Source organism: Oncorhynchus masou, chromosome 15, assembly GCF_036934945.1.
Source record: "Oncorhynchus masou masou isolate Uvic2021 chromosome 15, UVic_Omas_1.1, whole genome shotgun sequence".
Taxonomy (NCBI): Eukaryota; Metazoa; Chordata; class Actinopteri; order Salmoniformes; family Salmonidae; genus Oncorhynchus; species Oncorhynchus masou.
The window spans coordinates 63,852,146-63,877,293 of NC_088226.1; the positions used below are offsets into that span (position 1 = coordinate 63,852,146).

Below are 25,148 nucleotides of genomic sequence, written 5' to 3' on the forward strand. Positions count from 1 at the left end.
TTGCACCAGACATAGCGTTTTCCTTGATGGCCAAAAAGCTCAATTTTAGTCTCAACTGACCAGAGTACCTTCTTCCATATGTTTGGGGAGTCGCCCACATGCCATTTGGCGTACACCAAACACGCTTATTTTTTTCTTCAAGCAGTTGCTTTTTTCTGGCCACTCTTCCATAAATCCCAGCAAAGTGGACCTATGGACAGATACTCCAATCTTCAATCTCCTCTGTGGAGCTTTCCAGCGTCTTCCGGGTTATCTTTGGTCACTTTGTTGCCTCTGATTAATGCCCTCCTTGCCTTGTCCGTGAGTTTTGGTGCGCGGCCCTCTCTTGACAGGTTTGTTGTGGTGCCATATTGTTTCCATTTTTAATAATGGATTTAATGGTGCTCCGTAGGATGTTCAAAGTTTCAGATCTTTTTTTATAACCCAATCCTGATCTGTACTTCTCCACAACTTTGTCCTTGAACTGTTTGGAGAGCTCCTTGGTCTTCATAGTGCCGCTTGCTTGGTGGTGCCCCTTGCTTAGTGGTGTTGCAGACACTGGGGCCTTTCAGAACAGGTGTGTATATATACTGAGATCATATGACAGATCATGTGACACTTAGATTGTACACAGGTGGACTTTATTTAACAAATTATGTGACTTCTGAAGGTAATTGGTTTCACAAGATCTTATGTAGGGGCTTCATAGCAAAGGGATGAATACATATGCACATACCACTTTTCAGTTTTTTTTATTTTTTATTTTTTGAACCAAGTTTTTTTTTTCATTTCACTTCAACAATTTGGAATATTTTGTATGTCCATGACATAAAATACAAATAAAATTCTATTGAAATTACAGGTTGTAATGCAACAAAATAGGAAAAAGGGGGGATGAATACTTTTGCAAGGCACTGTAGATCGGTGATAAAAAAGTATAATTTTAGCAATTTTGAATTCAGGCTGTAACGCAACATCATGTGGAATAGGTCAAAGTGTATGAATACTTTCTGAAGGCACTGCATGAATAAATGTGTCCAACACACCACCACCTGTTGTTATGTTGGGCACATACTGACCAAATAAAGATGTTATGAAATATTTTTTTCTCAAATACATGTTTTGCTAAAGTAACGGTGAGTGAAATACAGTCAAAACAGCTCGCTCAATCAAGCATGATGGTCTTGTAAGTATAAAAGCAAACTTCATTTAATTAAAAAAAGTTTGAAAAGGTAGTGGAATGGAGTGTAGTGTAGTGTGTAAAGAATCCAATACAAATCACATTATTGTGTGATCACCTCTTCTAAGAGTATGAATTAGGCCGATTGCAAAGGTTTGAATCCTAATCAACCTGCATACACATTGTTTGAAGTGCAATAGACCAACATGGGCTACTGTCGTAGGTCAAAGCTGTGTACTAGAAAACCTTGGTAGACATGGGTGGAGTTGGCATTGTGGTCCTCATGGGAATTGCCTTTCTGTTTTGGCTTCACACCAATGTCTACATCTCACTTAAAACTATTTTTGTTTCTAATAGGTATAGGTGAGTGTTCACTGCTGTTTGGAGCCCATGTTCCTTGGTGTTCCATGAGGACAGGGCTTTCCATGCAGTGTCACATTCTGTCCTTTGACATTTGCCAGGCATTATTTATTCATTCACAATGGCCTTCTCATGCACACTCAATAAACAACTTTAGCATTTTGTCGTCACGCACCATTTCTGACCCACCAACTGAGACATGATTGACATACATAGAGCATTAAAATGTCACACGCAGCTTGAATACATAGGAAAATCCATTCGACCGACACATAAAGATGCACTGCTGCGCCACTGCAATATAACTCAATGGCGACCTGTGGGCGCAGATTGATTTACCTTGTGTAATCCCCCTCACCTTAAACGCCCGAGCATGGCAGTTGATTGCTTGGTTCAGGACTAATCTCTCATGCTTGTGTAACGTTTTTATTGCTCCTTTTTGTTCGTTTTTGAAAGATGTGGCAGCTCAAAGCCTGTATGTCTAGCATTATTCAGTGATAGGTTGAAGTAGAACCGCAGGTGCTTTTCCCCTGAGTTGGATTCTAACCTTTAAGTGTCAGAAGAAGCAAAATTGCTTTGAGGGAATAAGCATACAAACTCAACTGAGGTCAGAGAAGGCCTAGGCTGCTCTCGATGCAGGCTGCCTGGAGTCACACAAGCAGCCATTTGACCCATACTGCAGTGATAACGATAGAGTCATCCGCTCTCCAGGGGGAATTCAAGATAGGTCATGCCTCATAATGTTAGTTCAAAGTAGGGTGATATGGCGTAAAAATCATATTTCTGTTTTTTTTCTCAATCCCATGGGTGATTCATGATCTTGTTTTTCTTTTCTCAAAATACAATTAAACCTCAAGGCACTGCATTTTAAACAGTCAGCAATAATCTAATGAATTCGGGGCTTGTAATATTATACCTAGGCTTATTATAAGCCTTCCACCACCATAGGACCCACTAAAGATTTAACTATTTTATCAAAATAGTTTAACCAGCTATTTCGCAATAATCACTGATCTGGCTTTCAAGTTTGTCTATGAAATGCCCTTTTTGTCAAAATAAATACCAGAACCATGCACAATGCACATCCCCACTAAAAATGACCAACTTCTTGTAACAAGCATTATAGAAAATTTAACACAGGTCTCATAAACAACCTTTCAAGCACAAGCTCACATTGTAGTGAGTAACCAGATAAATATTTATATTTTAAGTCTAGCCAACTTGGATCTATTTACTGGCTAACAAGGTTGAACAGTTGACCTGTTATGAACACACCCTCCTGTCCATCTCCAACTGTTAGAACAGCATGCTAGCCTGTCCACTTTGTTTAGATGTTGAAATCAAGGGGCCTACCTGTACACATAAGACAATGCTTTTTTATCAGAATGAGAACGAGTTGCCAATTCTTTATATAAATGTGTATTTTTATGCTCATTGCACATTTATAAAATGACTAGACAGCTAGCACATAACAGTCTGTGGCTAAAATGTTGCTAGCGGTATGTGCTACAACAATGCCCCACGCAACAGAAGCTGAGCATTCATTTTCCAGAAACAAAGTTAATTGATAGGCTAGTAGAGTCATATATATGGAGTTGCGACACAAAAAATATATCATTAGAAAGGTTAAAGGGAAATTTCAAAATGTTTCATATTCATCATCTCCAGCACCACCCCAACAGCAACACGTGAAAATTCTGCGTTTCTACACTACCGGTCAAAAGTTTTTGAACACCTACTCATTCAAATGTTTTTCTTTATTTATAAAAATATTTTCTGTATTGTAGAATAATAGTGAAGACATCAAAACTATGGAATAACACATGAAATAATGTAGTAACCAAAAAAGTGTTGAACAAATCAAAATATATTTTATATTTGAGATTCTTCAAATATCCACCCTTTGCCTTGATGACAGCTTTGCACACTTTTTGAAATCCCTCAACCAGCTTCACCTGGAATGCTTTTCCAACAGTCTTGAAAGGGTTCACACATATGCTGAGCGCTTGTTGGCTGCTTTTCCCTCACTCTGCAGTCCGACTCATCCCAAACCATCTCAATTGGGTTGAGGTCGAGGGATTGTGGAGGCCAGGTCATCTGATGCAGCATTCCATCACTCTCCTTCTTGGTAAAATAGCCCATACACAGCCTGGAGGTGTGTTGGGTCAATGTCCTGTTGAAAAACAAATGATAGTCCCAATAAGCCCGAGCCAGATGGGATGGTGTATCACTGCAGAATGCTTTGGTAGCCATGGTGGTTAAGTGTGCCTTGAATTCTAAATAAATCGCAGACAGTGTCACCAGCAAAACACCCCACAACATCTCCTCCTTGTTTTACGGTGGGAAAAGTACATGCGGAGATCATCATTTCAACCACACTACGTATCACAAAGACACAGCGGTTGGAAACAAAAATCTCCAATTTGGACTCTAATGTCCATTGCTCGTGTTTCTTGGCCCAATCAAGTCTCTTCTTTTCATTGGTGTCCTTTAGTAGTGGATTCTTTCCAGCAATTCGACCATGAAGGCCTGATTCACAGTCTCCTCTGAACAGTTGATGTTCAGATGTGTCTGTTACTTGCACTCTGTGAAGCATTTATTTGGGCTGCAATTTCTTGAAATGTTCCATATTGACTGACCTTCATGTCTTAAAGTAATGATGGAGTGTCATTTCTCACAAAACTGATTGGCTCAAATGCATTAAGAAGGAAAGAAATTCCACAAATGAACCTTGAATGAGGCACAACTGTAAAGTGAAATGCATTCCAGGTGACTACATCATGAAGCTGGTTGAGGAAATGTCAAGTGTGCAAAGCTGTCATCAAGGCAAAGGGTTGCAGACCATCTCTCCTCACTAGATTGTTGAAGTTTGTGCAGACCATCTCTCCTCACTAGCTGGTTGAAGTTGTGTGCCCACCATCAGCAATGCTTATTATTTTGCATTGCTAAATTTGACATGGCATGATTGAAAAACTACAGATGTCTTTGTTTCACACACATACCACATTGGTGTCACTGACCATTACTTTTTTAGGTATACTATGTTGATAGACAAGGCTGCCGTCCCTTGTCCCTTTTATTTTGTTATTGTCATAGAAGCACTAGAGATCTCTATAAAATCTAACGAGAATACAGTATAAGAGGAGTAAACCGAGTTTGTTGTGTGACTTCTTTTGCCTGTCCATTTGGCTCAGAGATTAGATCAGTTTGCTTTCTGTATCAGAGGGGCAGAGGCAGAAACAGCTAATGGAAATGTATGTCTTTGTCATAATTTTCTTTTAAATCAATGATTAAATGTATTGGCTGTACTTTTCTTTACAATCTCAGATCTGGTTGCATTATGAAGCACCGTTCAGCAAGAATACATGTGTCCATCAAAAAGGTTTTGGTGTGACACTTTCTGTCTGCAAAATAACCAAAATCTTACCAAAGATATTGGAATTTTGCAGGTCGCAGGTGCATCATTAAACAGGATCCCATACTGACTGTTGGTATCTGCATGTTATCTGCACAGTATCTGCATAGTATTGCCGTCATGGACAATGTAAAAAAAGATACATCTTACTGCAAGTATTTTGAGTGGTCTTTTTGCACATGCCAGTGCTATTTATCATACTGTTGAGTCTAGCATGTTGTTTGAGAGCAGATGAGGGCTTTGAATGGCATTGATTTGCCTAGCCTGTTCTAAAGACCCTTGTGATGTAACATTCCATGGGCCGTGTTCATGGTCCTCCGACCTTTGTCCGGTTTAGTCATAAACACAGCCCATGCAGAGCCACCACAAAGGTCTAAAGCTTCAGGTTAGAAAGCCTCCAAAAACAAACAACTCTAACCGTTCTTGACAGGTTCTGTTTCTGCTGTTCAGTGTGTGAACATAATGAAAAGTTCAAACAGACAAGTCTGCATTACTTTGCTCAGAAATGAGAGTTCAACCAGGGGGAGAGTAACACTATTTTTCTATTCATTTTGGGATGCATGTACAGATTATCATCCTGTAGCAGATCTTTCCTGCAATGCAGGAGGTTTAAAAAGGCTTCTGAAGTTTGTTTTGTCCCTACGAAAATGTCCATCAATAATATTTCACATAATAATTCACCTTTCCTGTTGCTGCAGTATTATGATGGTTCAGATTAAGATCCTATATCTGTATCTGATACTATATGAATTCTAGACAATACAAAACGCCATGCAGTTGTTAATAATTCCTTTCCCTCCTTCGTCTCTAGGGTTAGGAGGGCATGCTGACGACATCGCCAGAAGGAAAGAGGAGTTTGGACAGAACGTTATACCTCCAAAAAAGCCAAAAACATTTCTTCAGTTAGTGTGGGAAGCGTTGCAGGATGTGACACTAATTATCCTAGAAGTGGCAGCCATCATTTCATTAGGCCTTTCTTTTTATAGACCTCCAGATGCCGAAAGAGAAAGTAAGTATCTACCCTTATTTGAAATACCATGTCCTCTAATGCAGTGCTTCCCAAACTTGTACCCCTTCAAACATTCAACATCCAGCTGCGAACCCCTCTCTAGCACCTGGGTCAGCGCACTCTCAAATGTTGTTTTTTCCATCATTGTAAGCCCGCCACACACATGCTATACATTTATTAAACATAAGAATGAGTGTGAGTTTTTGTCACAACTCGGCTCATGGGAAGTGACAAAGAGCTCTTATAGGACCAGGGCACAAATAATAATATAATAATAATCAATAATTATGCTCTTTATTTAGCCATCTTACATATGAAACCTTATTTGTTAATCGAAAATTGTAAATAACTCAACACGGGTAAATGAGAAGGGTGTGCTTGAAAGGATGCACATAACTCTGCAATGTTGAATTGTATTGTAGAAAGTCTGTCTTAAATAATTTTCCACACACAGCCTGTGCCTGTTTAGTTTTCATGCTAGTGAGGGCCGAGAATCCACTCTCACAGAGGTACGTGGTTGCAATGGGCATCAGTGTCTTAACAGCGCGATTTGCCAAGGCAAGAAACTGAGCGCAGCCCTATCCTTAAATCTGGCAGTTGCTTCTGATTAAATTACATTTTCACAGAACTGCTTGTTGCAATTTCGATGAGGGTCTCTTGTTCAGATATCAGTAAGTGGACTGGAAGCAGGGCATGAAAGGGATAACGAGTCCAGTTGTTTATGTCATCTGTTTCGGGAAAGTACCTGGGTAATTGCACATCCAGCTCACTCAGGTGCTTCGCTATATCACATTTGACATTGTTCGTAAGCTTGAGTTCATTTCCACACAGAAAAAAATACAATGATGGAAAGACCTGTGTGTTGTCCTTGTTAATGCAGACAGAAACGAGCTCTTAGCCTCAATTTTGTCCCGCACATTGAATATAGTTGCGGAGAGTCCCTGTAATCCTCGATTCAGATCATTCAGGCGAGAAAAAACATCAACCAGATAGGCCAGTAGTGTGAGAAACTCATCATCATGCAAGCGGTCAGACAATTGAAAATTATGGTCAGTAAAGAAAACTTTAAGCTTGTCTCTCAATTTAAAAAAACTTGTCAATACTTTTCCCCTTGATAACCAAAGCATTTCTGTATGTTGTAAAAGCATTACATGGTCGCTGCACATATCATTGCATAGTGCAGAAAATACACAAGAGTTCAAAGGCCTTGCTTTAACAAAGTTATTTACAATTGTAGTGTCCAAAATGGATTTCAAACTGTCAGGCATTCCCTTGGCAGCAAGAGCCTCTAGGTGGATGCTGCAGTGTACCCAAGTGGCGTCTGGAGCAACTGCTTGCACTCACGTTACCACTCCACTATGTCTCCCTGTCATGGCTTTTGCGCCATCAGTACAGATACCAACACATCCTGACCACCAAAGTCCATTTGATATCACAAAAAAGCTGTCCAAATATCCTCTCATGTTGTCCTGGTTTCCAGTGGTTTGCGGAAGAGGATGTCTTCCTTAATTGACCCACCATAAACGTAACGGACATATACCAGGAGCTGTATACCAGGAGCTGTGCCAGGCCCTCCACGTCTGTTGACTCATCCAGCTGTAACGCATATAATTCACTGGCTTGTATGCGAAGGAGTAGTTGTTTTTCGGAACATCTCCTGTCATGTCATTGATGCATTGTGAAACAGTGTTGTTTGATGAAGACATTGTCTGTATAGTTTTTTTGGCCTTTCCCTCAGCATTGTCCCAGCCATATCCACGGCAGCAGGAAGAAGTAAGTCCTCCACAATAGTATGGGGCTCAGTGTCACGCCCTGGCCATAGAGAGGCTTTTATTCTCTATTTTGGTTAGGCCAGGGTGTGACTAGGGTGGGCATTCTATGTTCCTTTTTCTATGTTTTTGTATGTCGTTGGTTTTGGCCGGGTGTGGTTCTCAATCAGGGACAGCTGTCTGTCCCTTGTCTCTGATTGAGAACCATACTTAGGTAGCTCTTGCCCACATGGGTTTTGTGGGTATTTGTTTTCTGTTTTGTGTATTGCACCTTGCAGAACTGTTCGTTTGTTGTTTTTGTTCAAGTGTTCGTATTTATTAAACGTATTATGAATGCTTACAACGCTGCACCTTGGTCCTCTTCTCCTTCTCCCGACGACATTCGTTACAGAACTACCCACCACCAAAGGACCAATCAGCGTGTAATGGACTCCTGGACATGGGAGGAAATATTGGATGGCAACGGACCCTGGGCACAGCCGGGAGAGTATCGCCGTCCGAAAGGGGAGCTGGAGGCAGCTAGAGCAGCGCGGCAACACTACGAGGAATTGGCTCGAGGTAACGTGCACGAGAGGCAGCCCCAGAACTTTTTTTGATTGGCGGGGGCACACGGGGAGATTGACGGAGTCAGGTAGGAGACCTGAGCCAACTCCCCGTGCTTACCGTGGCGAGAGAGTGAACGGGCAGGCACCGTGTTATGCGGTGAAGCGCACGGCACCTCGAATCGGCCGGACTAGAGTGGGCATCGAGCCAGGAGGGATGATGCCAGCTCAGCGCATCTGGTCTCCAGTGCGTCTCCTTGCCCCGGGTTATACGGCACCAGCCCTACGCACGGTGTCCCCGGTTCGTCAGCACAGCCCAGTGCGGCCTGTTCCAACTCTCCGCACTTGCCAGGCTACAGGGGGTATCCAGCCAGGACAGGTTGTGCGGTCTCGTTGCTCGAGACCTCCAGGGCGCCTCCACGGCCCAGCTCATCCGGTGCTTCGGCCAAGGATGAGGCCGCCTGTATGTCTCCCCTCCTGTCCGGAGCCGCCCCGTCTGTCCGGAGCCGCCAGAGCCGCCCTTCACTCCGGAGCCGCCAGAGTCGCCCTTCACTCCGGAGCCGCCAGAGTCGCCCTTCACTCCGCAGCTGCCAGAGTCGCAGCCCCTCTGGACTCGTCAGTCCAGTGGCGCCCTCTACGAGGGTCTTCAGTCCAGGACCTGCACCCGAGCCTCCGCCGTAAGGAAGGCCCACCAGGACCCTCCCCTTTAGAGTCCGGTTTTGCTGGACATGGCACTTTTTTTTGGGGGGGGGGGGGTACTGTCACGCCCTGGTCATAGAGAGGCTTTATTCTCTATTTTGGTTAGGCCAGGGTGTGACTAGGGTGGGCATTCTATGTCGTTGGTTTTGGCCGGGTATGGTTCTCAATCAGGGACAGTCTGTCGTTGTCTCTGATTGAGAACTATACTTAGGTAGCTCTTGCCCAACAAGGGTTTTGTGGGTAGTTGTTTTCTGTTTTGTGTATTGCACCTTGCAGAACTGTTCGTTTGTTGTTTTTGTTCAAGTGTTCGTATTTATTAAACATATTATGAATACTTACCACGCTGCATCTTGGTCCTCTTCTCCTTCTCCCGACGACATTCATTACACTCAGCATCTAGCCCCTTCTTATTAATGGTATCTGTTGCTTTTACACATGTCTTACTTCTCGAAAGTAGTCTTTATTCTCGCTCAATAAACTCCTGTGGCTTATTTTTCAAATGGTCATGTTTTGTTTCTAAATGTCCGCGCAAGAGTGAAGGTTTACCGAGACAGAGTAACAGTTAATGTGATTGGATGTTAATTATTTGATTAGGCTAGTTGTATTTGACATTGTGTTATTATTTTGCTGAACACTAGATGGTTTCATTTAATTTTTGCCAGTGAAACAAGGCTGCTAAGACGAGAAAGAAACATCACCCAAATGTATAGCCCTGTTGGAAAATATAAATGTACTGTTTGAAAATGTGAATCACATTTTTATTTGGCGTACCCCCCACGGCATTGCACGTACCCCTGGGGGTACCCCAGTTTGGGAATACCTGCTCTAATGGATTAATCACCAGGTGATTCATATTTACTCAATCAAATACCAAAAGATCTGATTGTTGCTACTTTGCAACTGTAAACATCATGCATGCAGACATACATGCGTCTGGTTTGTGCAGTTGCTGGTAATTGGTTATTGGACGGATAGTTAGTATTTCATTGCAGACCAAAACAAGCAGATCTAATTTCAGAGGCACTTTGTTTCTGTGTCTTCCTGGGGATCGTCACAAGTCTCTGACTTTGTTGATAGAAAGAGATTGGTACAAAGTGTGAGCATCCTGCCTATTATCTAATCATAAAGGGGTTCACTCTGAAACTGATACACTTCAATCAATCCATAATCCCATTCCACAAAGGACTTCAGTGGTAGTATTCGGTCGCAGTGTACTTCCTGGGATCAAGACAGTGTACTTCCTGTTTTATAATCATTGTAGGATACTTTCTGTGGGATCCTTTGGGTAATGGCCATGCTACCAAAGACAAAATTGTCAATGTCATCAGAATGAATGAGCTACTTGTCCTCAATTTAGGGTTAGGCCTGAGGCATAAAAACACAATTCTGGAGGGAATGCAATGTACTTCTGTCCTTTGTAGCACGTCCAGATAGTGCCCCTTTCTTTCAGATTGTGGGAAGGCAGCGGGAGGAGTGGAGGATGAGGGGGAGGCAGACACGGGCTGGATTGAGGGTGCAGCCATCCTCCTGTCTGTCGTCTGTGTGGTCCTGGTGACAGCGTTCAATGACTGGAGTAAAGAGAAGCAGTTCCGCGGGCTGCAGAGCCGTATTGAACAGGAGCAGAAGTTCACGGTGGTCCGCGGAGGCCAAGTCATCCAGATCCACGTGGCTGAGATCGTAGTCGGCGATGTTGCACAAGTGAAATACGGTATGGTCCTGAAAGAAAAATGCTGTTCTGTGTTTATTTGTGTCTGTGTCCGTGTGCTAGCTTGCATACAGTATATGTGTGTGCCATAAAACCAAAGATTAATCCTACTTTTTTCCTCTACTCTGTCTGAATCTGGGGTAAATGAGCTAACTCACCCAGCTGAACAGTCTGGTGTATGTGTATGTTTTTCCAGGTGACCTTCTTCCTGCGGATGGTGTGCTAATCCAGGGAAATGATTTGAAAATCGATGAAAGCTCTCTAACCGGTGAATCTGACCATGTCAAGAAGACATTGGACAACGATCCCATGCTGCTGTCAGGTAATGATGATGAGCCTTCCTCCCTTCATATAATATGGCTGATGTCTAGTTACAAATCCAATATGGATCAGACTGTATAACGCCCAGTGGTATCACTCCCCTTTCAAGCTAAAATCCTTAGTTGATAAGTACTTTAAAAAAAACCTATTAGTGAATGATATTGATTCTTGAAAAAATAACTTTAGAAATGCCTCATGAGCTTTGTTCAACTGTTGTACCATCTAAAACTAGTTTTACTACAATGTTTATCAACAACATAAAACAAACTCTGTATAGCCTTTAAACACGGTTAAAAATGTCATTTTGATATCCATGCTGTTTCACATCCGGCCGTGATTGGGAGTCCCATAGGGAGGTGCACAATTGGCCCAGCATCGTCCGGGTTTGGCCGAAGTAGGCCGTCATTGTAAATAAGAATTTGTTCTTTAACTGACTTGCCTAGTTAAATAAAGGTTAAATAAAAAAATAAAACAATTATAATATCATGGATGGTCATTCCTTGCATCCATTTCTTGTTCTATGAATTTGAGTGCTTACATTTATCCAGGCCCATCACTCAGCTTTTTAAAGAAACAGAGGCGGGGTGTCGCTTTGTTATTGTTTTAATTAATGAGGGAGTTCTGTTAATTCCCCGGGCACGTCCCGGGTGAAGCGGGTTAGCGTTGATTGCATTTGTTTTGGAACTGAGTTGCCTCCCGGGCGTGAGCCAGGTGCCCTCGTTCTGGCCAACGGCGAAGTTGGCTCAAAACAAAGGCTCCGTAGTTTGAAGCACGTGGAGTAATGAGTAGGATTCTGTGTTTTCAAATGCAAACATGATTGATTTTGATTAACAGGCTTTATCTGCCTTCTCAATGAAAAGTAGTTTGAAAATTCAAACATATTTTCTGGTTTCTGAACGATGCATCATCCTGCCTTGTTGACAACAGATTACTGTTCCATTTGAGAAGGGCTCTTCTACCTCACCGGTTTTGCATGTTCACGTCATGGGCCATAGCCCCATGCAATTCGCAACATATCATACGAAATGGATGACGTAGTAGACAATTGTGACCAATTTCGTGGACCCATTTTGTCTCGTATTTGCCAAAGCAGCAGCTACTCTTCGTGAGCCCTACTTTCAAAACTACTGGCTGAAATGATACAAGACCTTTTGAAGCGTCACTTTAATCAAACTTCCTCATGGATTGTAGCTTGAAGGCTTGACTGCCACTGCACAACACGACCACATGGGTCTCTTTGTTTGTAGACTACTACTAAGAGATGATAATAGATTGAGGCACTTGTTTTTCTCCCTTGAAATACTGTAGTTGCTGTGGCACTGGCAGGCCCCCGAAAAAAAAGTGAATGAATGGGGATTTAGGTGATGGAATGGACCATTTGATTTCCCATCCCTACTCAAGTAGAGAATAACAACATTTACTACTCATGCCCTGTCTATCATGACCAAAAAAGCCTGGTATATATTATTGTTGTGAGAGAGGCTATAAGGACACAGCTGACGCTTAAACTGACTAGCCAAAACTTCAAACTGTCCCTTACCTTTACCCTAACCTTAACCAAACCCTTAGCCCTGACCCTAACACTTACCCTACCTCGTAACCCTAATCTTAACCTAATTTTAATACATTCTGAAATGAAATATCTGTTTGGTGCATCAGACGTTATAGCCTTTTCCTATTACTGTCAATCTCTCTTCTTAAGAGCTCTTAGGAGTCAACTTGAAACAGCACACTCTCTATTCCTCCATAGATACTGTTAGGCCATACAAGTTTCATTACATATTTCATTACATATTTAACAGATGCCCCTCTTCACTTTTCTCAAACATGCAATAAAAGTCTGAAAATGTACCATCCCATTTTAGTTTGAGAGATTCCATTGTTAAGGTTCCTGTGATCATGTCTGTCTTTTCTTTCGTCAGGTACCCACGTCATGGAGGGTTCTGGGAAGATATTGATCACAGCAGTAGGTGTCAACTCCCAGACCGGCATCATTTACACACTACTTGGAGCCGAGGAAGACGAAGATGACGATGAGGACGAAAAGGCGGAGAAGGAAAAGAAAAAGAGGGAGAAAGAGGAGAAGAAGAAAGAGAATGAGAGGAAAAAGAAAGAGAAGAAAGAAAAGAAGGACAAGAAAGACAAACTGGACAAGAAAAGTATGTTGAACTGGATTGTTCTTTCATAGCCATCTGTCACTAAAAGTGTCAAACAAACGTCTCACCTCTGTCCATTGTATTAACTGTTATGAATAGACCTACTTGCTTTTTGTTGAGACTCGCCATAGGAGTAAACATAAAATGGAATTGTTTTGAGAAACTCTGTCCAACAAGTGTTGTAAGATATTTGATTATGCTATAATTTATCCTAGAAGGCATACACTTGCTACATTGTGCCAGTGGCATGACATAAGGCTATTTGCTTCCATAGAGGTGATGTCAGACAAGGTTATTCTCCCTTTATTAACTGAGGTGGTCAATCAATCATTCAAGAGAGATAGTAAAATGACGTTTTTAGCTTTGGGTCATCTATTAAAATGCCTGAAAATGTTTAAGCTATCTTCAATGATAAGATGTCTGCCAATGGTGTGTGAGTGACATGCACATTCAATAGTTACACTCAGATGCTGGGCCAATGATAAAAACACTATGAATAACAAAGTTCCCACTTTACACCACACTACACAAACAGTTTCCATAGCTGAATTGTGGTGCATGTTAATCACAGCATGTGGGAGCACTATAGAAGATGCAGATTTAAGATCTCAGTTGGTTAACATATCAGTTAACTGGCTGCAGTTGGGTCAGTTGGACCATGAACCTCTCTCATGTCACACCCCGGCTAAAAACAGTTACTGCCTGTAAATTAAACAACCTGGTCCTTAGCTTCCTGCCAAGAGTGTTAGGGGAGCGTTGTGTTTAAGTCTGTAATCCCAGTATCATTGATCAGGGGATTGTCATAGTGAGGGAGTACACTATTAGGGAGTTCAGACAGGAATGCATGTCAGAGCATTTACACCTCTTAGTTTCCAATGCGATGTATAAGGGCTAGCCGTCAATAAAACTCACATCCAAGAGAACACATTACAACTACAAGGGTTTTGCCACTCTGCAAAAGTGAGAAGCTCTTTGCTGATGTGTAAATGGATAAGTTTTTAAGTGCAGTTGTTTCTTTCTCTCCACAGATAAGAAAGATGAGAAAAACAAGAAAGGTAGGTTTGTTATTGTGTGTTATATCCATATTGAAGCTGCTAGTTTTTATTTGTGTGCACTTCACGAGCATGGTGTGTTTATATTGAGTACTGTATAGTTTGGTTTGTGTGTTTATATAGACTCTGTATGATCTGGTCTGCGTGAGGTGGGTAAAGTCTGAGCTAGGCCTCGCTGCCGGTGCGGCCCTGTGTTTCCCTGAGGGCATATGGTAATATGTGTGTCCCTGTGGTCCGAGCAGCAGGTGCTCTTGACTCCGCTCATGGTGATTAGGACCAAGGAGATTACAGCTCTTAATCTCAGCAGCTGCTTTCCCCCTCTGCTTTTCTTCCTTTAGCTAACAACCTGTACTGTTTTCGGATCAGCACACTTAAACACTTACACCCACACACTCACTCACACATTTGCCTGGATGAACAAGGTCCCTTTACTTCACTTACTAACGTGTTGAGTATTTAGGATTCTAGTGCGTGTGTGTTTGTACATTTACAGAACGTGGGCATGTTTTGGGATGATGGCGGTTAGATTGGCTTGTAGAGAATCTCAGCCAAGAAAGAGCAATAATCCCCAGACTAGGATTAAAGACTGCGAGCCAAACACCATAGTGTCACTGTGGTGTATTACATAGAATAGCACCCCCTATCCGTTTCCATGCAGTATCAACAACCCCTGCCATCCAACTATGAATCCTTACACACCAATGTACTATTTTATTTCCCCCATTTAATTATTTGTTCATTGGATGCATCAACAATTCTTCTTACAATTATTGTATTATGAGGTGCTCATGTTTGCTAATTTGACTTTTTTTCTAATGTATCTGGAAAAAAATAAAGAGAGAACTGAAGGGAATGTTACAGTATTGTCACGGTCGTCATGAGAAGTAGACCAAGCTGCAGCGTGGTGAGCGTACATTTTCTTTTTATTTGATAATGTCACCAACAAAAACAAAAATAACAAAAACGACCGTGTAGCTTACAAGGGCTATAGTACCCCTAACAAAGACAACTTCCCACAAAACCAACAGGGAAAAGGCTGCCAAAGTATGATTCTCAATCAGAGACAACGATAGACAGCTGTCCCTGATTGAGAACCATACCCGGCCAAACACAAAGAAATAGAAAACATAGAAAATCAGAACATAAAACGCCCACCCCAAATCACACCCTGACCAAGCCAAAATAGAGACAGAGACCCCAAAGGTGTGGACTCCGGCCGCAAAACCTGAACCTATAGGGGATGATCTGAGTGGGCATCTATCCGCAGTGGCGGTTCTGGTGCAGGACGAAGACCCCGCTCCACCTCTGGCTCACCCCACTTTGGTGGCGCCTCTGGTGTGGGTACCCTTGTTGCGGGCCCTGGACTGGGGACCCTCGTTGCGGGCCCCGGACTGGGTACCCTCGCTGCGGGCCCCGGACTGGGGACCCTCGCTGCGGGCCCCGGACTGGCGATCCTCGCTGCGGGCCCCGGACTGGCGACCCTCGTTGCGGGTCCCGGACTGTGGATCATCACTGATGGGAGGAGACGTATAGTCAGCCTGGTGTGTGGTGCTGCCACAGGGCCCTCCAGGCTGGGAAGGCATACAGGAGGCCTGGTCCGTGGAGCAGGCACAGGATGAACTGGGCTGTGGGGGAGCACTGGAGATCTGATGCTTATCCCTGGCACCACTCTTCCAGGCTGAATGCCCACTTTAGCCCGGCACCTACCGAGCGCAGGCACAGGTTGAACCTGGCTTTGGGGGAGCACTGGAGATCTGATGCTTAACACGTGCACCTCTCCTTTTGGCTGAATGCCCACTTTAGCCCGGCACGGGCGGAGGGCAGGCATAGGACGCACTGAGCAGTCACAGCTAACCGGAGACACAGTGCGCAGAGCCGGCGCAGGATACCCTGGGCCGAAATGGCACACCGGAGACCAAGAGCTCTGAGTTGGCACAATCCACCCTGGCTGGATGCCCATTCTTGCGTGGCACCGGCGACACCGTGCACTTTCCCGCATAACACGGTGCTTGCCCGGTCACTTGCTCCCCGCGGTGAGCACGGGGAGTTGGCTCAGGTCTATAACCCGACTCCGCCAATCTCCCCTTGTTCCCCCCCAAATTTTGGGAGGGCTGCCTCTCGTGCCTGTTTCGATGGTTAGCCTCCTCATATCGCCGCCGCTCCTCCTTCGCTGCAGTCATCTCCTCCTTTGGACAGCGATACTCCCCAGCCTGACTCCAGGGTCCCTTACTGTCTAGGATCTCCTCCCATGTCCAGGAGTCCCTTTCACTACGCTGCTTGGTCCTTTGGTGGTGGGAAGTTCTGTCACAGCCATCGTCGGAATGAGACCAAGGTGCAGCGTGGTGAGCGTACATTTTCTTTTTATTTGATAATGTCGCAAACAAAAATAACAAAAACGACCGTGCCGCTTACAAGGGCTACAGTACTCCTAACAAAGACAACTTCCCACAAAACCAACAGGGAAAAAGGCTGCCTAAGTATGATTCCCAATCAGGGACAACGATAGACAGCTGTCCCTGATTGAGAACCATACCCGGCCAAACACAAAGAAATAGAAAACATAGAAAATCATAACATAGAACGCCCAGCCCAAATCACACCCTGACCAAACCAAAATAGAGACATTAAAAGGCTCTCTAAGGTCAGGGCGTGACAAGTTTGATACTGTAGAAGTAGATTTCTCCTGTTTTTTTACTGCCTTATTCCTTATTTTATTCCTTACACTCAGGGAGTACAATTACTCAAGGACTATTGTTATTGTTAGTTACTCAGGGAGTATAGTTAGTTATTCAGAGAGTCTAATTATTCAGGTAGTATAGTTATTTACTCAGGGAGTGTAGTTGCTTAGGGTGTATAGTTAGTTACTCAGAGAGTATAGTTAGTTACTCTGGAATATATCCACTTCTGGAGTATAGTTAGTTACTAATGGAGTATAGTTAGTTACTCGGAGAGCATAGTTACTCAGTGAGTATAGTTACAGTGTATAGTTATTCTGGGAGTATAGTTACACTCTTGTCATCTCTGAGGAAATTAATTTTGATGGGCCCATGTTGTGAATTAGATGTGAACCCGATGTTTCCCAAAATGTCTCTATTTCAACTTAATGTCATTTGAACCCATCCTCTCGTCTCCCTCAGGTAAGTCTAAGGGTGGTGCAGGCGTGGAGATGCAGCCCCTAAACAGTGACGATGGAGGAGAGGAGAAGAAGAAAGCCAACCTACCAAAGAAGGAAAAGTCTGTGCTCCAGGGGAAGTTGACCAAATTAGCTGTGCAGATTGGCAAAGCAGGTAAGACCATCACAAGGGAAGCCCTCTATTTCAACCAAGCAAAATTCGGAATTCTGAAAGTGTGTTTGATTTCCACAGCAGATTGTCTCAGTTTGTCATCATGAAAGATATTTTTCTCTTTCATTGTGTTCACTCCTATCCTTTCACCTGTCCAGGCCTGTTCATGTCGGGATTGACAGTAATCATCCTGATAACTCTGTTTATGGTGGACACTTTCTGGATCCAGGGTCTACCGTGGGTTGCGGACTGCACACCCATCTACATACAGTTCTGTGTCAAGTTCTTCATCATAGGTGTAACTGTGCTAGTGGTGGCCGTGCCCGAAGGTCTCCCCTTGGCCGTCACCATCTCATTGGCCTACTCTGTCAAAGTAGGTATCACTACTATGTTAACACAGTATGTATAATTCAGACAGGAGTAATTAAGAAACGCATTGCCAGATCACAAATAATAGCTTCCTCTCTTCTTCAGAAAATGATGAAAGACAACAACCTGGTGAGGCACCTGGATGCCTGTGAAACCATGGGCAACGCCACAGCCATCTGCTCTGACAAAACGGGGACATTAACCATGAACAGGATGACCGTGGTCCAGGCTTATCTGGGAGACAGGCACTACAGGGTGGTTCCTGAGCCTGACCTCATCCCAGGCAAAGTCTTGGACCTGCTCATTATGGGCATCGGAGTCAACTGTGCTTACACTTCCAAGATCATGGTAAGTGAAAATATTTCACTCTGTTGAGATTTTCAACTCTGGCAAACAGAACACAAAAAGATCTGCAATAAAGCTATTTTCTTGGCAATCTTTTATTGACATCTGTGTAAATACATTGAGTGCCAGGTCAGGGATTTCAAGCCAGAGCCAAATCCTCTTGAGATCTGGGTACTTAGACTTTCATTTCGATCATGCATTGATATCAATGGGAAGTATTTGTAAAGAATTTAATTTGTGTTAGTTGATTTGAAGTTTGGAACTGACCTTAATGTGTAAATGGTTTGTCTCAGTCTCCTGAGAAGGAGGGCGGGCTGCCGCGCCAAGTGGGCAACAAGACTGAATGTGCCTTGCTGGGCTTTGCCTTGGATCTGAGACGAGACTATATGATCATCCGCAATGAGGTCCCAGAGGAGAAGCTCTTCAAGGTTTACACCTTCAACTCAGTCAGGAAGTCCATGAGCACGGTGCTAAAGAACGCAGATGGGAGCTACCGCATGTTCAGCAAAGGAGCATCAGAGATCCTCCTGAAGAAGTAGGCCGGGACTTTCTGTTTTTCCCTTTCGTGCAAATTAACTTGCTCAGTATTATTTGTCAGAAATATTAGAAACCTAATAGAAATATAAACTTAATATAAATATAAACCTAATATATACAGTATATAAATATAAACCTAATATATACTGTATATAAACTTAATATCAATATAAACCTAATATATACAGTATATAAATATAAACCTAATATATACCGTATATAAACTTAATATCAATATAAACCTAATATATACAGTATATAAATAAAACCTAATATATACAGTATATAAACTTAATATCAATATAAACCTAATATATACAGTATATAAATAAAACCTAATATATACAGTATATAAACCTAATATAAATATAAACCTAATATATATTAGGTTTATATTTATATACTGTATATATGGTATATAAACTTAATATAAACCTAATATAAATATAAACCTAAAATAAATTCCCTCTTTATCTCAACACAGGTGTTGTAAGATCATGACAGCCAATGGGGAGGCTAAGGTCTTTAAGTCCAGGGACAGAGATGACGTGGTGAAGAAGGTGATCGAGCCCATGGCCTCCGAGGGCCTCAGAACCATCTGCCTGGCCTACAGGGACTTCCCCCCTGCCGACGGCGAGCCTGACTGGGAAAACGAAACTGACATCCTCACCGGCCTCACCTGTTTGTGTGTGGTGGGCATCGAGGACCCCGTACGGCCAGAGGTAAAAGGGCCATTGGAGCCCAAACAAAGGTCCTTGTTGCAAAGGTCTAATTAATTGAAGAAGGTAAATGTTTGTGTTGCTATAACCCACAACAGTGTACATGTATAATCACCCTAAAAAGGAAAGCAGGTGTTTGTGAGTGTGTCTCTGGGGCGTTGAATTGTAAGCAAAACACACATTTCCATAATCTGAAGAGAAAAAATGGACAGTAAGGTATTCTTCTTCCACCCTAGGTCCCTGACGCCATTAAGAGGTGTCAGCGCGCTGGCATCACGGTGCGCATGGTCACAGGGGACAACATCAACACGGCTCGGGCCATCGCTAGCAAGTGTGGCATACTGCAGCCCGGAGATGACTTCCTCTGTATAGACGGCAAAGAGTTCAACCGGCGAATTAGAAATGAACTGGGAGAGGTAATATTCCTCTCACAAAATAGAACTTTCTGTAAAAAAAAAATGGGATGATAGAGTAACCCAAGGAATGTCTACTTCCAGATTGAGCAGGAGCGCATTGATAAGATTTGGCCCAAACTCCGTGTGCTTGCAAGATCCTCACCCACTGACAAACATACCTTAGTGAAAGGTTTGTTTGTGGGTTTTTTTCTTCCATTCATCACTATTTTTGGAAGGTTACAGATACATTTTTAGGTCTCACATATTATCTAAAGGGATGATGCTTGCCTCTGTTCACAGGTATAATGGATAGCACTGTACAAGAACCAAGACAAGTTGTTGCTGTAACAGGAGATGGTACTAATGACGGCCCTGCCTTGAAGAAAGCTGATGTTGGATTTGCCATGGTATTATTATACTCCAAGATCTGGCACATGTTATGTCCCATCAATATTATATGAGTAGGTTCTCTCTCTCATTCAACCAGGCGGATACTTTTGGTCCTGTGACTAATACGTTGTGACATGATGTGCCCACAGGGCATTGCAGGCACGGATGTGGCCAAAGAGGCCTCAGACATCATCCTGACAGATGACAACTTCAGCAGCATCGTCAAGGCGGTGATGTGGGGACGGAACGTCTACGATAGCATCTCAAAGTTTCTCCAGTTCCAACTGACGGTTAATGTGGTGGCTGTCATTGTGGCCTTCACTGGAGCCTGCATCACACAGGTGAGACACTTTCTATTTCTGCCATGTTCATCCTTTCCATCTTACCTTTCTGCTTGTAAAGTTGAGGCACAGAGAGAGTCTAACTGCCTATAAGGAGTTTTTATGATCTACTCTACAAGTTACAACTGTCTTTGAAAAGTGGAGAGCTATACATAACTCAAACGACATCTCCCCTCAGGACTCTCCTCTCAAAGCTGTCCAGATGCTGTGGGTGAACCTGATCATGGACACCTTTGCCTCGCTGGCCCTGGCCACTGAGCCCCCAACTGAGTCTCTCCTGCTGAGGAAGCCGTACGGCCGCAACAAGCCCCTCATCTCTCGAACCATGATGAAGAACATCCTGGGCCACGCTGTCTACCAGCTCACCATCATCTTCACTCTGCTGTTCGCCGGTGAGTACCGCCTGGGGTCAATTCAATTAGTCGTGCCAATTGGACATTGACATTGAAATTCATGTATTTTTTCCACTCCAACTTTGTTCTTGATAAAGTTATGAAAGCAAAATGTATTGTATTGAGAGGGGGTCAAATACTTATTTCCCTCATTAAAATGCAAATCAATTTATAACATTTTAGATTTTTTTTGTTATTATTCTGTCTCTCACTGTTCAAATAAACCTACCATTAAAATTATAGACTGATCATTTCTTTGTCAGTGGGCAAACGTACAAAATCATCTGGGGATCAAATACTTTCCCCCCTCACTGTATGTTTCCACCACAGGGGAGCAGATGTTCGACATTGACAGTGGGAGGTACGCGCCACTCCACGCCCCTCCCTCAGAACATTACACAATTGTCTTCAACACCTTCGTCATGATGCAACTCTTCAACGAGATCAACGCCCGCAAGATCCACGGCGAGCGCAACGTCTTTGACGGCATCTTCAAAAACATGATCTTCTGCTCCATTGTGTTCGGAACGTTCGTCATCCAGGTGAGCAGCATTCAGATCTATACAGGAAATTCACAAGGGATTTCATATTGGAAAGAAAGTAACATTTCTCTCCAATCACCCTGTGTTTTGTCATCCAGATTGTGATAGTGCAGTTTGGAGGGAAACCTTTCAGCTGTGTGTGCCTCACCATCGACCAATGGCTCTGGTGTGTCTTCTTGGGCTTTGGATGTCTACTGTGGGGCCAGGTGAGCTTATTGCTGGTTTCTAATGTCCTTCAAAGTCCCTGTGATCTACTTGCCTGTTATTAAATAACAAAAAAAAGTTTTGTCACAAATGAGTTCAACATTTGAGTTTGTGTCTCATTTCTAGGTGGTCACCACTGTCCCCACCAGCCGGCTGAAGTTCCTGAAGTCTGCAGGCCATGGCACGCAGCAGGAGGAGATCCCTGAGGAGGAGCTGGAGGAGATGGAGGACCTGGACGAGATCGACCACGCTGAGATGGAGATGAGGAGGGGACAGGTCCTCTGGTGCAGAGGTCTAGGCAGGATCCAGACTCAGGTATGTATGGTCAACTCACAATTACATCTCAGCTCATAATCATCCCTCAGTTTTACACCAAACCATAGCTACCATTGGCCTGGATACAAACTCAGTATTGTGCTTTATTAACTTTCAATGGGGTCTCAATACTCATATTTTGACTGTGTCTTTGTCCCCAAACTGTCCAGATCCGCGTAGTGAATGCCTTCCGAGACACTATGTCCCCCTACGAGGGTCTGGAGACCCCGGAGTCCCGCAACTCCATCCACAACTTCATGACAACCCCAGAGTTCAGGATAGAAGACTCAGAGACACAGATCCCACTCATCGACGACACAGAGGGGGAGGACGATGCTCCCACCAAGCGCAACGCTGCACAGACTCTGCCCCCACACTCCAAGCTGGCCACCCTCCCGTCCTCGCCCAACCAGAACAATAACGCTGTGGACATGGTCATCCCCCTCCACAAGGAGAGCCCAAAGATTAGTGGGAATCCTGAGAGTGCTGTGCTTCCGGCGTGCCCTGGGAGCCCGCTGAACAGCCTGGAGACCTCCCTCTGAGCTGGACCGTAAGTACCATTAATGGCCCACTGACCTCAGCCCACTTAACAATACCAAGACGTGGGGAGAGGAGGCTTCTAGAAGTTTTGGTTTGGACTGGAATTGAGGACATCAGATATTTCAGATTTTATGGTCTTGTATCGATGGAGGGGTGCATATTTTGAATGAAAGAATTATAGACTACGCTTAAAAAAGTAATTGAATGAACAGGGAGGCTGGGATGCATTGCTGTACATCAGCAATACTTCTAAAGAATTAATGCATTGGCTATGTATATTTTTACGATTCCATTCATGTTGTGAAAGCAGACCTGTTTACACATTTGTGAAACTTTGATTGTCTGTGAAAGACCTACGTAATAACATGTACAATGTGGGGCTGTGAAATTAAAAAAATATATACTGTATTTTAGATATTGCTGTTTTTTAGGAGAAAACAGGTTTCTATTGAAACTGAACTATTTTGCCTGCAAGTTCTATTTGGTATGTATTTTGCTAGGTACATATAAATATCTAGCAAAATAAGAAGAGGTGGTTTTATGGTCTATTAGGAGAGGTTAGAATAACTGGAAAACAACCACAAATATCCATGTACACAATTCCACACTGTAAATATTCACTCTGTTCCCAATCATTCCAAAACTACATTTCATGTTTACTGGAAAGTGGAGCTTCCATTTGTCACTAGTGCTATAAATCTAGACCACAGATGATAAGCACCGACTCCATGGAAAGGCTCATTATGAATCAAGGATACTATACATACTATACATACTGTACAATGTGTCTGTAGAGATAATTATGTGAAGTGAGTGTATTGTTGGTTTTAAGTCATTTTTTACCATTTTAAATCAAGAGTAGGTTGTTGCCTGATCAAAAACCACGTAATTCAAAGCCGTTTAATGTGCTGAATGGTTTTGATGACCTGGGGTGTATTTCACAAATAGGATCAAAGGGTTTGCCCAGCTAACTGATATAACTTGATTCTCTACATCATTAACATGTACAGTTAGTTGATAAAGTAATACTTACCCATTGATGTCCCTTTCCATTTGACCTCTCCCGTGAACTGACCTGGGAGATTTGGGTTGTTATTATTTAAAGTTGACTACCATATTGATTCTGCTTTTTGAAATACCCTCCAGGAAATATAGAAACTACGCAAGATACAGGGGACTTTAGACTCTCGGCACAGAGTACTTTATTGCATATAACCTCCTTCAGAGAGACTTAATATTTTGTAAAATATAGCCTAGCTTTGTATCTTCTTCAAGAAAAAAAAGTAGTTTTCATCCCTCACAAAAGTCAGGGTATCATCATTTTGGAGGCAGAATTGAAAAGGATTTAAAACAGAGGGTTTTTTTGGGGGGGGGGGTGGTTCTGGAATCCAGGGGCCATATCCATAAGCCATCTCTGAGTAGGAGTGCTGATCTAGGATCTGTCCTTTTAATCTGGTTCATTATGATCTAAAAGATTCAACTATTCCTAGATCAGCACTTCTACTCTGAGATACTTTGTGGATACGGACATATTTATTTGGGATTTCTTCCCTGTATTGCAATTTCAAACTTCATATTAAGAAGAAAGATTGTATAAATCCCAATCCAATGGAAGTACTGTAGATGGTAAAAAATGAAGAAAGATGCCATAAGCAACTTTTGTTTCTTTCTCTGTAGTTTCATTCAACATTGGGAATTACTGTTTATCCACCTCTATAAGGATTTTTTAAATCTCAATATTTGGTAATAAAGTACTTTGTGTCTGTTTTATTTTAAGCAATGGCTGTTGTGGTCGATATTCATTTTCGAAATTTGTTGAGTAATGTGTATGGTTTTGAAAATAAAATGAATATTTAGCTTACCTAAGTGGTTTTGAATCTGTCCTCTATATTTTAAAAACTTTTTCTCAACATTCAGTCATTATTGCAACACTCAGTTCATTTAAAAAGGCTATTGAATTTGGCCATCAATGTCTCTGAAAAAATCCACACCACACCATACAGGCCAACCGGTAACTGGTTCTCCCTGTTCGCAATGCTAGTATTATAATAGTCTATTATTGAAAAAGTAATACCTGTCATACCTGAGTTTAAGTGACATTTCTTAACAGAAAATGACTGAAGTAAAAGCAAAAAAATCCTCCATAATTAAAGGAGCTACATGTAGAATTTTTGGATTGTAATTTCAGAAAATGTGCATAATATATCTGCAGTAATAGTGGAATGCTAGTGTTTCACAATCTTTTTTCACTAAACAAACATTTTGGCCAATACAAAATCGCATTCTAAAATGCAGACTTTCTGACAAAAAAAGCCAGACCGAAGAGGGAAAACCACCTTCCCTCTCTTATATTGGCATCACTAAAAAGTGTGGCCATCTCCTCGAGCACAACGAAATATGGTAGACTGGCTGATACAAGCGTCAATGTAGAAATCGTTCTGTCATTTCCTGGTTGCTGAAATTCTACACTCTTCAATTTCAGTTTATGTGACGCAAAAATGCATCACATAAATTCCACCAGGAATTATAAATGTATCGGAGTAAAAAGTACATACGTGTTTTAGGAAATGTAACGTTAGCTGGGAATG

At 42.7% G+C, this 25,148-nt stretch overlaps 1 protein-coding gene across 1 annotated transcript in view; it reads left to right on the forward strand.

The window, feature by feature from the left end:
* The window catches only part of LOC135556634 (plasma membrane calcium-transporting ATPase 1-like), a 39,070-nt gene extending 15,160 nt beyond the window's left edge, over positions 1–23,910 (forward strand). Inside the window, exons 2-20 of the mRNA XM_064989992.1 lie at positions 5,746–5,943; positions 10,404–10,661; positions 10,855–10,980; positions 12,902–13,138; positions 14,164–14,190; positions 17,325–17,474; positions 17,630–17,844; positions 17,946–18,188; positions 18,479–18,720; positions 19,207–19,444; positions 19,678–19,857; positions 19,939–20,026; positions 20,137–20,243; positions 20,376–20,567; positions 20,746–20,959; positions 21,290–21,501; positions 21,600–21,707; positions 21,832–22,020; positions 22,191–23,910. Of these exons, the coding sequence (XP_064846064.1) occupies positions 5,746–5,943; positions 10,404–10,661; positions 10,855–10,980; positions 12,902–13,138; positions 14,164–14,190; positions 17,325–17,474; positions 17,630–17,844; positions 17,946–18,188; positions 18,479–18,720; positions 19,207–19,444; positions 19,678–19,857; positions 19,939–20,026; positions 20,137–20,243; positions 20,376–20,567; positions 20,746–20,959; positions 21,290–21,501; positions 21,600–21,707; positions 21,832–22,020; positions 22,191–22,562 (3,596 nt within the window). The 3' untranslated portion in view covers positions 22,563–23,910. The remainder of the gene's footprint in view (positions 1–5,745; positions 5,944–10,403; positions 10,662–10,854; positions 10,981–12,901; positions 13,139–14,163; positions 14,191–17,324; positions 17,475–17,629; positions 17,845–17,945; positions 18,189–18,478; positions 18,721–19,206; positions 19,445–19,677; positions 19,858–19,938; positions 20,027–20,136; positions 20,244–20,375; positions 20,568–20,745; positions 20,960–21,289; positions 21,502–21,599; positions 21,708–21,831; positions 22,021–22,190) is intronic.
* Positions 23,911–25,148: the final 1,238 nt, after the last annotated feature.